The 16,591-nt window shown below is 37.7% G+C and overlaps 1 protein-coding gene across 1 annotated transcript; it reads left to right on the top strand.

Moving 5' to 3' along the window:
* The first annotated feature begins 9,581 nt into the window (after window positions 1–9,581).
* On the top strand, window positions 9,582–10,405 carry LOC101432866 (L-xylulose reductase-like). The gene is made up of 2 exons (XM_004477088.2): window positions 9,582–10,029; window positions 10,119–10,405. Exons 1-2 carry the CDS (start codon window positions 9,582–9,584, stop codon window positions 10,403–10,405), a joined length of 735 nt encoding a protein of 244 aa, XP_004477145.2.
* Window positions 10,406–16,591: the final 6,186 nt, after the last annotated feature.

Below are 16,591 nucleotides of genomic sequence, written 5' to 3'. Positions count from 1 at the left end.
CTTTACTGGGTGGCCCTGAACCTGAACCTCTGGGAAGCATTTGCCTCTCTTACGTATAAAGCCATGAGCAAGTTAGTGCAAGCATATTTCAATAGTGAATGGGTGAAAAACTTAAGAATATAAGCAGTTCTTAAGAATATTTTTGAAAGGGAAATAGCCTATACTTATATTTTTCTGCCCATATCATTTATAGATATAGTTATGAAAAAAATTTGTCACTTGATAATGTAGTATTCAACTTTAATGAAAAATTGCTCCATAATATGAAGACATAGCTACATGAAAATAACATTTTTGATAGTATCTCTTCATCTTCATTTAGCAGGGCATAAGTCCGTGTTAGAAATCCTATTTCTCTGATCCAACAGTTAAGATCTTTAAGATGTTAGGACATATGTTTTCTCACTAAACAATCCTCAGCCAATAATTTATAAGACCCTATCATGTCCAATTCTGATCTAATGCAGGGTTCAGGACCCCTCCTTTGGGGTTTACTTACATGTATTTGCCCCAAAGTATCTTATCTGGGCCCATAGAATTAAGGCAGTCGAAAGGCATAGGATTTTTATGAAATCATATATAGTTGAGCATGTGAATAAGGAATCAGCAATCAATGACAGAACCAAAGGCTGATTCTGCCTTAAATTCTCTGCATTTTTTTAAGATTAACTAAACGTATGCAGAAGGCTTCTAATCCCCTTTAAAAAGTACTTGTTTTCAGCTCATCTGTCCAGTAAAATAATTTCTTCCCTGAACATAGCCATACCCAAGGCACTGCTGTGAGCACCTGACGTTATCTTCGTGAACCCTTAGAACCACTGGATAAGTTAAGGGATTTATTCTCTCATTTTACGATTAAGGAAACTAAGGCTCGAAGAACTGAAGTTATTTACAATTGGAGACACAGATTTTAGGACAGTCACCTGATGCCATGCGTGGCCTTTCTACCACTGCCTTCTCACCCTGATTTTACCTACGAGGAAACACACACCCCTACTTCCTTTACACAGTATATATTTGATTTGGCTTCATAAAAGATTAATAATACAAACAGCAAGTCGTGTTTGCACAGAGTGCATTCCAGTTTGTTTTATGATCCTTTCGCCTCAAGCTTGGCTGGGAGCGCTGATTTTAGTAAACCAAGGGGTCTCTAGAGTTTGCCAGAAACTATTACCACTGCCCAGGACACCAGGAAGCTGAACCCTGAAATACGAAGTCGACCGAACTACGGAAAACAGTTACAAAATTTTCTAGACAACCAGTTCTCTTACAAGTCACAGATGTTTTTGTAACCATTCTGTGTTTTTAGAAACTGAGAAAGAAGTTGAGGTTCTGCTTTCAAGCGATCACTTCAAGAAGGTAAAAATTCACGTGTGAGGAAATCTAAACGACAAATTTCCAAAGATCAGACCTTCCCTTTGTCCCTATGATTTCTTAAAGCAAAGCAAAACAATTTAAAAAAAAAACCCTCAAAATCTGAGTAAAATGTATTCATGACTGAAATGCACCATACAAGATGTATCTTACTCAGGGCAGGAATAGTACTCCAAGAGTGGCGATGTCAAGGGCGCATGCGCAGCCCGAAGCGACAGCTAGTGCAGCCCTGGTTCACGCCTCACAGTGTGACTTTCCAAGGCTGTCAGGCTCGCCAGGACTTTCCAGAGTTCGGAGATGTGCTCTTTGTGATTCAAATGGACCAGAAAATATTCTATGCTATCCTTTAAGCTTACTATACATCCTTCTTGGTATAAAAGACCTGGAATAGATACTTTAAGCTTCACGATATGTTTATTTGCTCTGTTTTAGTAGCCTTGCAGCTAACCAAACCTGGCATGCTAACAAATATCTTGTTTCTTGCTGATCAGAGTTCTATTCAAATTCATGTGTGCTTTGGGTTTATATAATCAAAATATTCTAAATATATGTTTCTTACACAATCAGGAAAGAAATGACACACTCAAAACATAAAATAGTACTAATATTTAAATAATATTAGTATTATTACATATATTCTATTATATATTAGTTAAAATTATATGAATTACTATTGTATGTTAAAATGTGTATTAGTGATCTTAGTAAATATAAACAGTAGCATATTAGTATTATTAGTATAATAAAATATATTATTACTATTGTAGTATTTTGAATATTTAAAAATATATTTATGTACATATACATTTTACCTAAATCCCACAGATTCCTTAATAATAAGGATAGCCCAAGAGGTAGGGGATTTAATTCCTCTCATTTATAATCTAATGATAATGGCTTACTCATTTGATTTTACTGAACTTCCTGGATATTTAGGATGTGCTAGAAAAGACTCTCAAGCCTAGACCTCAAACGCTTCTCCCTGATATGCCTATACAAAACAGTTCCAGAGGAAACATATGTTTGCCACCAATGCTTACAACTAGATATTAAGGAAGGAAAACTCTTGTCAAAATGCAACTGCAAGAAGGAATTTGTCCCCACAGGGTACTTTATATTACTTAAACCATCGTTTTGCCCTTTATAGCAATTTTGAAATATCTTGCACAGACTTAGGAGTCTCTGGTCATGAGATAAGACATAAATATTTGATTAATATATGAATATTCTCTAGATGAGTAGCTAAAATATTAAAATATTTAGACTGGGCATCTAATAGAATTATGGGGCATGATTAATTCCTATATACTTAACTTTCACAACTTGAAATGTGAAATTGCACAGCAAAACATTAACCATATTGCTATATTGTAGTTTATCATTAAGTATTATGTTCAAGATAGACTCTTGGTAAGCTAAGAGCCTTTTCTTACTACCCTGATTAAAATAACAATCTCCCTCAGCCCCACTTTGACATGAAATCACTCTCTATGGCCCTACGTTTTTCCCTCTGAACTTTCAAGTTCTTACCTCCATTCTACTTAGAGGGAAACTATGTCATTGTCATTATAAAATAAAAGTGTTTAAAATTGTGTGCTGCTGACACGAGACTCAGTGCAAAAACAGAAGTGAGCAGAATACGAATTTAATGGATGATAATTTTTCACTTCATTTCAGCCACTAAATGGGTAGATACAGACCATTTCTATCACCACAGCAAGCTTCTTCTTAGAGCCTTCACAATTAATATATACAATACTTTGATATCTATCTTTATAGATTAGACTGGCTTGTACTTGAACATCATATTAACAGAATAATAGTGCTTAGTCTCTTTAGTTTCTGGCTTCCTGAGTTCAATATTATTTTCTGTGAGAGTCATCCATGTTACTGCATATTCATTGTTTTTGTTTTGGTGTAATATTCATTCATATATGAATACCACAATCTTTATGCTTTTTACTTGTCTTTCCCTTGACTGTTTTGACCATGACTCCAATACCATGCCAAATAGAAATGCTGATTATGGTCATCTTAGCAGTCTCAAACTCAGAGGAAAATATTCAATATTTTAGCACTGATTTTGAATGTTAGTTACATTTTTGTAGTTACCTTATATCAGTTTTAAAATATTCTATTCTATTTAGTGTTCAATGAGAATTATTAGTTTGAAATTGCTGGGTATTATTATTAAGTATTTTTTCTGCTTTTATTGAGCAGATCATGTATTTTTTCACATATTCTCTTAATGTATTGATTTATGTTGAATGGTGTTGTCTGTAAAAGCAACATTACATCCCTGAAAATACCTCATTAACCATGACAAACCATCCATTTTATATACAATTCATATGATTTTCCCCTTAGGAATTTTTGACCTAGTTTTATGAGATATATTGACTTATTTTCTTTTAATATTTCCAATATTATGATACCTCCCACATAAAATAAGCAGGAAAGTCCTTACCCTGTATGTAAATGTCCTGGAAACATTTTTTTTCCAAGTTAAAAACTGTTTTCATTTTCCTCTAAAGGTTTAAAAAGTTTCATTAGTGAGCTCATCTTGGCATAAAATTCTTTTATAAACTAGAAAATATTAAATCAATTTATTGAATACACACATTCATATTTAATGTAGTTTCTCTTTGCATTGAGGTTTTGGTCTTCTCTCTTTGATTTGCATTGTATTTGTTCTTTACACTTCTTTATTGTATTTCACCTTTTAAATCTTCCTTTAAGCTTAATCACATGTTTTTATTATTTCATGTTTCCCTTTATATTATCACCTTAATTATACTTGCTGTGGCATACAGAATAATGGCACTACGTAGCATCCTGTCATAGACCAAGGAAGCTGTGAATATATTACCTTGCATGACAAGGGGAACATTGAAAATATGATTAAAATTATGGGTCTTGACAGAGAAATCCTATATTGTCCGGGTGGGCCCAATCTAACCACACAAACTGTCAGTAGTGGAAGAGAGAGGCAGAAGAGTAGATCAGAGAGATGTCATTTGAGAAGGACTCGATTTACAATTGCTAGTTTGAAGATGAAGAAAGGGGCCATAAGGCATGGACTGTGGTAACCTCTTGAACGTTGGAATTTCTCTCAGTTTACAGCCAGCAAGTTGTGGAGATTTCAGTTCTGCAGTCACAAGGGACTGAATTCTGTCAAGCCAAATGAATAGGAGAAGCATCCTCTGATGTCTCCAGAAATGATCATGATGCCAACACCTTGATTTTAGCTTGGTGAGACCCACACTGGACTTCTGGGCTACAGAATAGTAAGATAATAATGTTTGTTGTTTAAAGTTACATAAAGTGGGAATATGTTATAACAGCAAAACATAAACATAAAGTGGTAATATATTACAGCAGCAAAAGAAAACAACACACATTTTTAAATTATTTTTGTTGTTTATCTAGAAATTATAATGCACACCTTTTACTAATTGTCGTCTACTTTAATTAATACTTATATTACTTCTCTAAATCTAGGTCTATGCTTTCAGATAAAATTGTTTTCTTTAGTGGCATAACTCCCATCACTATTTCTTGCAATGAAAATGTGATAGTGGAAAATTATCTCAACTTTTACTTGAAAACATCTTAAATTTATCTTCATATTTGAAATACATTGTGCTGGATATAAAAATCTAGGCTTCAGACATTTTAAGGATTTTATTCTAGCTCTTTATCATCCTCTGCCACTTCTTTATCTTCACCTTTTTTTCTTCCCTTCATGAAGGGACACATCATTTGGTAGGACACATCAATGTTAAGTGTCCATTTTGTGTGTGTGTTTGTGTGTGTGCGATCTGTAGGATCCCAGAGACAGTGTGAGTGTCCAAAATGGTGAGAATGACCTGGCATGGCATGTCCAAAGGAATATCCTCAAAAGTAGTAATCTAGTTTTCAATGTCAGAACCTGATCAGGATAATGAAGACACTTGGGCCGAGAGTCTATACTAGCTTTGGAAATCAGCAACAAATTGGGTTGAGAAGGGTATTCACATGTGGAAGTTGTACAGTATTGGTTGTCAAAATCTGAACATAGTGAGATTTGTCAATGTGAAGTAGTGGGCTGGCATGGTATTTCAGAGCTCAGGCCGAGTAGAGAGAAAATTCTCATCAGGAGGCAAGCAGAAGCTACAAGGCAGTGCTCAGGATAGCAAGACCTTCTTCAGAGAGGGGGGGGTCTAGTGTGGAGTGTCAGAGCCAGGAAGGTTGAGGTGGGTCTCCATACAAGGGAGCAGTAAATGTTGTCAAGATTGGGGGCTGTGTCAAAGCTGAGGGACCTTGAGTTTAGGAAACCCCTATCTTTCCAAGGCAGCTGCTAGCAACTCTTCCAGTCTTTCACAGAGGTAAACATTATCTCTATTTTCCTTCTTAGGAAAAAATTTGTTCTCTGTCTCAGAGTGACACCCTACTCTATCTCCCAAGGCTATGTGGTATACAAACATCCTTGACAAGAATGTCTGGAAGAAAAGGTGTCACTGCCCTTTTATAACAAATGCAGAAATGAAAGGGACCCATGGAAAATTATCTTCCAACAACTATATTCAATAAATTTGGACAATTTATTGCTTGTCAATTATAGTTCAATATAACTATAAACGAATTAACTAAATGGATATATAACTTAATTAATTAAATATTAATGCAATATAGCCAACTAAAACAATGGGAAATCATGGGGTTATTCAGGTATAAACAAATACATGAATAAATGGGAAGATTGATAAGGATTGGGTTTTTACATAATTTCAGAATACTCCCTATGAAATAATTCCTAATTTCAAAGGGAAAAAGAGTAACTTCAATGCAAAATCTAGATCAGCATTTCATTAATCAAGCAATCAAAGTAAACATGATCTGTAAAAGGACAAATTATGCACAATATAGCAGGAAGCAAGAGAAAAATTTTGTGATATTCCTGCCAAAGCTTCATGACCTGACTCTATACTAACCCAAATTGAGAAGCATTCATCAAGACAAATGGCTTTTCCTCTTCAAAAATATCAAGGATATTAAAGTCAAGGAAAAGTCTGAATGGGAACCTTTTGCTATAAAATATATTCTTGGGGACAACTGGAAGAACTTGAATGGGGCTCAAATATTAACTGGTAGAAATGAACCAAGGCTAATTTCCCAGTTTTGATGTTTATATAGGGGAAATGTTGGCGAATGTCTTTGCTTATAGATAGGTACACTAAAGTATTTGGGGCTGATGGGGCACATGTTCAGTAACATTCTCCCACATGGTTCTGCATAAATGTTCTTTGTACTGTACTTCCAAATTTTCTGTAGCTTCTTATTTGCTTAACTAAAAAGGCTTTGAGGTGGGGCAAGATGGCGTCTGAGTGAGTGCACCTCATAATCTCTCCTGCAAAGAAGCGACTGAGTAGGGTCGGAGTCCTGCTGGACCAGTCTGTTTCGGGGGCTTGCAGGGCAGGAGGTGTCTGGATGTCAATTTAGTGAGACAGTGACAGAAGAGATTCTTGCAAGAGGTGGAATTTTGGGTTTCTGACATGGAGGTCAGAAGTTGGAGGTGGAACCCCTCCAGCTAGGGCTGGCAGCCCGGCGCGGCGATCCCTGAAATCTTTGTTGTGCTGCAGTGTTCCCAAACCCCGTGGATGCATGGTTCTCAGGTGTGTATTCTCTAAATCCTGGTAGCCCATGCTCCAGAGACTCACACACCTTGAGTCTACAATATCACGGACTTCCCATTACTGAATCCACTGTGCCCTGAGGTCCGTCTGAGGTCCTTGATTACCCTAGCCCTCCATGTTTTTTGTTTTTTTCTGTTTTGTTTTGTTTTGTTTTCTCCTTGAGCTTGGAGGAACATACCAGCTGACTTGGGGAGAGTGGGAAGAAAGGAGAGGCGAATCTGCTGAGAAAGCCCAATTTACCTAAACATCCTGGGATAGGAAACTTGGTCTGGGAGAAAGTGGAGTCAGAAAATCAATTAGATCTCCCCTAGCACACCTAAGGTGGAGGGACTGTAGGACATGCTATCCAAGCTTCCAATAGCATATTTGGGGTTTCTGGAAATAAAGAGTCATAGCCTTCTTTGTTGAGTTGGTTCAACAAGGACCCTCTTGAATCTCATACCGGACCTCTCAGGCAGCTTTCTGCTGCCCTGGGAGAAAGAGAAGTGAAGAAGGGAGAAAGGGGGAAGGTCAGATCCCTAAGTGTTTTATTTAACTGCAAAGAGGATTCCTAGCTTGAAACGTTGGTTCTTTTTTTTTTTTTTTTTTTTTTTTGGTCATAGTTGCTACTATTGCATTGTCTCCTGGTCTTTTCTCCTGTTTTATCCCCCGAGTCCTTTTTCATTTATTTAGTTTTTTTCTCTTTTTCTTTTTCTTGCTTGTCTCCCCCCACTCCTTTCTTTGCCCCCCTTTTTTCTCTCTGTTTTTTTCTCTTTTCTTCTTTTATTTTATTTTCTTTATATAATAGATGCTGCAGGGAGCACTTTACATTTGCTGTTTCCTCATCCTCCATTTCCTCTTTTCTGTGTGTATTGATCTTGCCCACCTACACTATCCCCTTTCCCCTACATCTTTCTATCCTCCATCATCTACTGTTTCTCTTACATTCCACCTCCCTTTCTTTGGCCCCCAAATTGTCTGACTTTTTATTTCTAATACCTTTGTTCTGTTTTCTGTCTTTTATCCACTCTTGATATTATTGTCTTTCTTTTCTCTTTCCTTCTCCCATGAAAACACTGGGCTTTTAATTCATACTATATTCCTCCCCATATTCAGTTGACTATCTCATTATATGTACTCTACTTACTGCTATAACTCTACACAACTTACATGAGCCTAATATCCATTCTCCTAGATTTTACATTGTTGCTCTGTTAGCATTTACTACCAATACTACTTTATACATTTTCTTTTCTTACTCATTTTGCTTTCCCTGGCCCTAATATTTTCCTTCAAAGTGAACAAGAAAATAGAGTAAGAAGAACAAAGTGACAAAGAGAAGACATAACACTTATGCATGAAAAACAACTAATTAATCCCCAAGACTGGACAAAGAAGCTAAGGAACTGACTAAACTCTTCAAGATAAAATGATGATCAGACAGCAACAAAAAACTACAAACCAAACCAATAATCAGGAAAACATGGCCGAATCCAATGAACAAACTAAAAACCAGGAAGAGGAGCAAAACATCAGGCAAGTAATTAAAGCTCTCAAAACATATATTAGAGACCAATTTAATCAAGTAAAGGAGGAAATTAACAATATGAAGAAAACACTTGGAGAGAATACAGAAGAAATTGCAGTCATACACAAAAAGATAACAGATATGATGGTGATGAACACCATAGTTCAAGAAATCAAAAATACACTCTCAGCAAATAGCAGCAGATTAGAAGAGGCAGAGGAGAGAATTAGAGACATGGAAGACAGTACATCTGAAATCAAACAGATAGTGGAATGGATCGATAAAAAGATAGAAAAAATCCAACTGGGACTTAGAGACCTGAATGACAATGCAAAACACAAAAACATATGTATTATAGGCATCCAAAAAGGAGAAGAGAAGGGAAGGGGACAGAAGGAGTGTTGGAGGAAATAATGGCTGAAAACTTCCCAAATCTACTGAGAAGGTTGGATATACATGTCCAGGAAGCACAATGCACCCCAAACACCATAAAGCCCAACAGGCCCACCCCAAGACATATACTTGTCAAATTATCCAATGCTCAAGACAAAGAGAAAATTCTAAAAGCAGCAAGAGAAAAGAGAACCATCACATACAAGGGAGGCTCCATAAGATTCAGTGTTGATTTCTCATCTGAAACCATGGAGGCAAGAAGGCAGTGGTATGATAGAGTGAAGGTACTAAAAGAAAAAAATGTCCAACCAAGAATACCCAGCTAAGCTAGCATTCAAAAATGATGGAGAGCTCAAAATATTCAGATAAACAGAAACTAAAAGAGTAATCCAACAAGAACCCTGCCCTTCAAGAAACACTAAAGGGAGTTCTGCAGGAAGAAAGAAAAAAACAGGAGAGGCAGAGTTGGAGGAGAGTGTAAGACCAACAAAAAAGACAAGAAGAGAAGAAAAAAACAAACAAAATATGACAAACACAAATCCAAAGAAAATGTGGCTAACAGAAATAATTCCTTGAAAGTAATAACACTGAAGGTCAATGGATTAAACTCACCTATCAAAGATTCAGACTGGATGGAGCCAGGGCTCGTGGGCCTCTGGGCGTTGGTCACTGGTGTGGGCAAAAGCATCGGGTGTGCCATAGTCCAGGTGCTGCATGCAGTGGGCACGCAGGTCATGGCCATGAGCCGCACCCGGGCTGACCTGGACATCCTGGCCTGTGAGTGCTCGGGCGTCAAGACTGTGTGCATGGACCTGGGTGACTGGGAGGCCACAGAACAGGAGCTGGGTGGCATGGGCCCCATGGACCTGCTGGTTAACAACGCTGCCATAGCCCTGCTGCAGCCCTTCCAGGAGATCACCAAGGAGGTGTTTGACACATCCTTCGACATGAACCTGTGGGCTGTCATGCAGGTGTCCCAGATTGTGGCCAGGGGCTTGGTGGCCTGGGGAACTCCTGGGACCATCATGAACATCTCCAGCCAGGCCTCCCAGCATGCCATTGACAGACACAGCATCTACTGTGAGTGAGGCACGCCCAGCCCCGCCCCAGCTGGGCCCTGCCCCTCCCCACCACAGGCTTGGCACTTGCCCTCCTCCCCTTCCTCCCAGGTTCCACCAAGGGTGCCCAGGACATGCTGACTAAGGCCATGGCCCTGGAGCTCGGGCCACATAAGATTTGCATCAATGTGGTAAACCCCACAGTGGTGAGCACACCCATGGGCACAGTCAACTGGAGTGACCCCCAGAAGGTCAAGACCATGCTGGACTGCATGCCACTCGGCAGGTTTGCCAAGATGGAGAACGTGGTGGGCAGCATCCTCTTCCTGCTGAGTGACCACAGCGGCATGACCACAAGTGCCACCCTGCCCATGGATGGGGGCTTCCTGGCCACCTGAGCCCCCACCTCCAACTCCCAGCCCAACCCTGCACATCCCTCTAATAAACATGTGCCTGCTGCAAAAAAAAAAAAAAAAAAAAAAAAAAAAAAAAAAGATTCAGACTAGAAGATTGGATAAGGAAATATAACCCACCTATATGCTGTCTACAAGAAACACATCTTAGACCCAGGGATTCAAGGAGGTTGAAAGTGAATGGCTGAAAAACAATCTTACAAGCAAACAATAATCAAAAAAAGGCAGGAGTAACTATATTAATATCAGACAAAATAGACTTTAAATGCAAAACAATTATGAGAGACAAAGATAGATACTACATATTAGTGAAAGGGATAATCTTTCAAGAAGAACAAACAATCATAAATATTTATGCTACTAACAAGGGTGCCTCCAAATACATGAGGCAAACACTGGAAAAACTAAGTGAAAGAACAGATGCCTCTACAATTATAGTGGGGGACTTTAATACACCACTATCAACTTTGGACAGAACATCTCAAAAGAGAATCACTAAAGAAACAAAAACTTTGAACAGTATATTAGAGGAGCTGGACCTAATAGACATATACAGATCATTACACCTGAATACAGCAGGATATACATTTTTCTCAAGAGCACATGGATCATTCTCCAAGATAGACCATATGCTAGGCCACAAAGAAAGGCTCAATGAATTCAGAAAGATTGAAAATATACAAAATAATATCTCTGACCACAGTGGAGTGAAGCTGGAAATCTGCAAGGGCCAGAGGGCCAGATTTCACACCAAGATATGGAAATTAAACAGCACACTCTTAGAAAAACAAGGATCAAAGAAGAAATCTCAAAAGAAATTAATAACTACCTTGAAACTAAAGAAAATGATAACACAACATGCCAAAACTTATGGGATGCAGCAAAAGCAGTACTGAGAGGGAAATTTATAGCCATAAATTCATACATCAAAAAAGAAGAAAGAGCAAAAATTGAAGAACTGACTGCACATTTGGAGGAATTAGTTAAAACAAAACAAAACAAAACAAAAAAACAGCAAAGTAACCTCAAAGGAAGAAGAAAGAAAGAAAGAACAAAGATAAGAGCAGAACTAAATGAAATAGAAAATAAGAAAGCACTTGAAAAGATAAACAAAACCAAGAGCTGGTTCTTTGAGAAGATCAATAAAATTGACAAACCCTTAGCTAGACTAACAAAGAAAAAAAGAGAGATGATGCAAATACACAAAATAAGAAATGATAAAGGAGATATCACCACTGACCCCACAAAAATAAAGACTATCATAAGAGAATACTTTGAAAAACTATATTCCAACAAAAACGACAATTCAGAGGAAATGGACAAATTCCTAGAAATACATAAGCAGCCTAAATTGATGAAAGAAGAAATTGGCAATCTCAACAAACCAATCACAAGTAAAGAGATAAAATCGGTCATTAAAAACCTTCCAACAAGAAGAGCCCTGGGCCAGATGGCTTCACAAGTGAATTCCACAAAACATACCATAAAGAACTAACACCAATTTTGCTGAAACTCTTCAAAAAAATCAAAACAGAAAGAACATTGCCTAACTCATTCTATGATGCCAACATTACCCTAGTACCAAAGCCAAATGAAGACGCCACAAGAAAGGAAAATTACAGACCAATTCCTCTAATGAACCTAGGTGCAAAAATCCTCAACAAAATACTTGCTAACCATATTCAACAATACATTAAATGAATTATACACCATGACCAAATGGGATTCATTCAGGGTATGCAAAGATTGTTCAATATAAGAAAATCAATCAATGTAATACACCATATAAACAGATTGAAGGAAAAAAATCACATGATTATATCTATAGATGCAAAAAAGTTTGACAAAATACAGCACCCTTTCTTGATAAAAACACTCCAAAAGATTGGAATGCAAGGAAATTTTCTAACCATGATAAAGAGTATATATGAAAAACCCACAGCCAACATCATTTACAATGGTGAAATACTAAAATCTTTCCCTCTAAGATCAGGAACAAGACAAGGATTCCCACTATCACCTCTTCGATTTAACATTGTCTTAGAAATACTTGCTCAAGCATGGAGGCAAGAACCAGATATAAAAGGCATTCACATTGGAAAGAAAGAAGTCAAAATTTCATTATTTGCAGATGACATAATCTTATGCATAGAAAATCCTGAGAAGTCTACAACAAAGCTTCTAGAACTCATGAATGAGTTTAGTAGAGTCGCAGGTTATAAGATCAATGTGCAAAAATCAGTAGCATTTCTGTACACCAATAATGGGCAAGCTCAGACGGAAATCAAGAAACAAATACCATTTACAATAGTAAATAAAAAATCAAATACTTAGGAATAAATTTAACTAAAGATGTAAAAAACTTATACACAGACAACTACACAACACTGTTCAAGGAAATCAAAGACCTAAATAAATGGAAGAATATTCCCTGTTCATGGATAGGAAGACTAAATATTATTAAGATGTCTATCCTACCAACTGATCTACACATTCAATGCAATTCCAATAAAAATCAACACAGCATTCTTTAATGAACTAGAAAAACTAGCTATGAAATTTATTTGGAAAGGAAAGAGGCCCCAAATAGCCAAAGACATATTGAAAGAGGAAAAGTAAATTGGAGGAATCACACTACTTGACTTCAAAACATATTACAAAGCTACAGTAGTGAAAACAGCATGGTATTGGCACAAGGAGAGACACACAGACCAATAGAACCAAATTGAGAGTTCTGATATAGATCCTCATATATATAGTCATATAATATTCAATAAAGCCACCAAACCTCTCAACTGGTGCCACCAAACCCTCTTCAACAAATGGTGCCTGGAGAACTGGATATTCATACATAAAAGAATGAAAGAGGATTACCAACTCACACCTTATACAAAAATCAACTCAAGATGGATCAAAGACCTAAATATAAGAGCCGAGACCATAAAGACTTTGGAAAGCAGTGTAGGGAAGCACCTATAGGAACTTGTATTAGGAAATAGCTCCATGAACTTCACACCAAAAGCACGAGCAGCAAAAGAACAAATAGATAAATGGGACTTCCTCAAAATTAAAGCCTTCTGCACCTCAAAGGAGTTTGTCAAGAAAGTGAAAAGAGAGCCTACCCAATGGGAGAAAATATTTGATAACCATATATCTGATAGGAGACTTATAACCTGCATATATAAAGAACTCCTATATCTTGAAAACAAAAACACAAATAACCCATTCAAAAAATGGGAAAAAGATTTAAACAGACACTTCTCCAAAGAAGAAATACAAATGGCTAAAAAGCACATGAAAAAAATGCTCCAAATCTCTAGCAATTAGGGAAATGCAAATCGATACTACAATGAGATACCATCTTACTTCCATAAAATTGGCAGCTATGAAAAAAAACAGGATACTACAAGTGCTGGAGAGGATGTGGAAGAATGGGAACACTCATCCACTCTTGGTGGGAATGCAAAAGGATCCAGCCATTCTGGAGGACAGTTTGGTGGTTTCTCAAAAAACTAGCTATAGATTTGCCATATGATGCAGTAATTCCACTGCTGGGTATATACCCACAAACAAATATATGCACACCAATGTTCATAGCAGTATTGTTCACTATTGCCAAAAGCTGGAATCAACCCAAATGACCATCAACAGATGAATGGATAAATAAAATGTGGTATATACATACAATGGAATACTACTCAGCTTTAAGATTGAATACACTACAAAACACTTGTGATAACATGAATGAATCTTGAGAACCTTATGTTGGGTGAAGCAACCCAGGCATTGAAGGACAAATACTACATGACCTCAATGATATGAAGTACGTAAACCAAGCTGACTCCAAGAGCTAGAGACTAGATGACAGGCTTAAAGGAAACTGGGAGGTAGAGAAAGGATGTAAGCTGACACCTACATGGGTGGAATCTATGATAAACTGGAGGTAAGTATTTGTATAAGGAAGGGATAAAATGGGGGCATAGGGTTACCTTTGGGTGGGGCTTTGCAGGCTTGAGGGGGTCTAGGGATGGGAAAATGGATAATATTACCCAAGAAATTGGGAGGGGGGTGGGGGAACATATGAACATAGGAGATTGTCAGATATAATCTTGAGAAAACTTTTTCAAAAATATAATAAGGAAGGTTACCTGTTTAAGATGGTTAAAGGGGATAATCAGATGCAGAACAGGCTTATAGGGAGTGTGTGAGTGCTCATTTTGTCATAGTGGATTATATCATTGGATAGAGACCCATATAATGAGAGTGAAGGTATATCCACATCCTGGGGAGGACTGATGTTCTCAAGTAGAGGGAATTGTATCTCTTGAGAGAAATGGTGGGTCCCAATGTGTTAGGGTGGTCAAGCATGTCAGGCCCTCAGCATTGTTGCAAGTATCTCTGAACATGGCCCTTCATGGAATGAAGATTGACTGTCACTGTGGGCCCTAAGGGGAGAGGGAAAGAAGTAGAATAGATGGAATCAGTGTAACTGTGTGGGCAATAGAAGTGTTCCACAAGATTATGCAAGGATGGATATAAGACATGTTAAATTACACCAAAAATGTATAGGGTCCAATAGGCTAAAATATAAATCATAATGTAAAACATAAGATAACTAAAAGTTTAGAAAATTGTATAGTCTAAAATATAAACTACAATGTAAACCCAAATGTTACCTTGTTTGAAAGCTATTGTTTCAATATCTGTACATCAGTTTTAATAAATATAGTATGAATATGTAAAAAGGTTATTGCTGTGGAAGGGAAAAGGGTTTTATGTTGGATATATGGGAGTACTGTATATTGTATATATGAATTACTGTGATCTAAAACTTTTGTGAAGACAAGCTTAATAATTAGGGAAAAAAAAGAAAAAGAAAGGATGTAGACACTGAGGTAAAGATGGAAGAAGTTGCCTTGCCAATTTGCATACAGGGCAACACTTATTGCAGTGATGGAAGGCAAAACATCAAAAACAAAGCTTTTGTATTTTTAAATTTTTTGATACCCCAATCTATTTTTATCATAGTTTTTCCAAATTAATATGTATTCTATATCTAACCTTTAAACTCATCACTATATTCCATTTTACTATTAATGGAACCTGGCAATATATTGGGCTTCATTTTCAAAGAAGTTTTGGATCACAGAGAGGCTCAACAATGGCAGGGGAGGAATACTGGTGTGGGATGTTATTGACAGGGGACTCATGGTTGGCAGGGAGTTCTTCAGAGCATATATCCAGGGTACATAAAAATGTTTGGATATTTTCATAGTGGTTACAATTAAAAACAACAACTGAGGGAGTGTTGAGTTCCTAGCCAGGGGAGCTCTATCACAGTCCCTAAAGGAATAGTAACAATCCCCCAAGTGCAACAGCAAAGACCAAAAAAGAAGAAAGGTCCAACCATGAGCCCTTAATACTAATGACTATGCTTGTGAGCCCGTGCACCTGAAATAAGAACAAAGCCTAGAGCTGCAGGGTGCCTAAGAGTTACCTCCTGAGAGCCTCTGTGTTGCTCAAATGTGGCCAGTCTTAAAGTCAAATTCAGCATGTAAATGCATTGCCTTCTCCCCAGCGTGGGACATGACTCCCGGGGATGATCTTCCCTCGTGCCAAGGAATTACTACCAAGTACCAGCTGATGAGGTAACTAGAAAATGACCTTGAATAAAAAGATCAACTCAGACCAGCAGAGTATCTCAGTCTACATGTAATACCAGGAGTTAAAAATGCTTTTTGACCTGGATAAAAGGGGAAAATGGAAAGGACAAATGAGTTTATATGGCTATGACTCTCCAAAAAGAGCTGGGAGGTTATTAGAGGGGTCGCCCTTATGCACACCTGAGCAAAGTCCAAGAGACAGATAAAGTAGATACAACCCCAGGTATTGGTTCTTCTGAGGGCTACAGAGACCCACATGTTCTATGGTCATGGCAGATGGAGTTCAGTGCCATGTCAGTTGGCCCTACTTTGGAGTTTGTGTTCCTGTGTGTGATGGAGCTGGACTCAGATGTGATCTTTGTTCGTAAACCTCTCTGGTTACTTTTACCAGATCTGTAGTTGGTGCTGGGGTTTAGTGTATACCTAGGGGACCTGGATCTCTGGATGGACCATGTGATAGCCAGGCCCTAAGCTCAACAGACTTACCACTCCTACACTCTGGTTTATT

This window comes from Dasypus novemcinctus, chromosome 16 (genome assembly GCF_030445035.2).
Source record: "Dasypus novemcinctus isolate mDasNov1 chromosome 16, mDasNov1.1.hap2, whole genome shotgun sequence".
NCBI lineage: Eukaryota > Metazoa > Chordata > Mammalia > Cingulata > Dasypodidae > Dasypus > Dasypus novemcinctus.
The sequence above is the reverse complement of the archived record's forward strand: the minus strand, read 5'-3'. Positions and strand labels throughout refer to the sequence as shown.

What these genes read in the sequence shown, in the direction of transcription:
- LOC101432866 (XM_004477088.2), top strand. Translation starts at nt 9,582, where the DNA reads ATGGAGCCAGGGCTCGTGGGCCTCTGGGCGTTGGTCACTGGTGTGGGC. An exon ending in TGACAGACACAGCATCTACT is followed by an intron (nt 10,030 to 10,118) that starts GTGAGTGAGGCA and finishes CCTTCCTCCCAG; the next exon opens with GTTCCACCAAGGGTGCCCAG.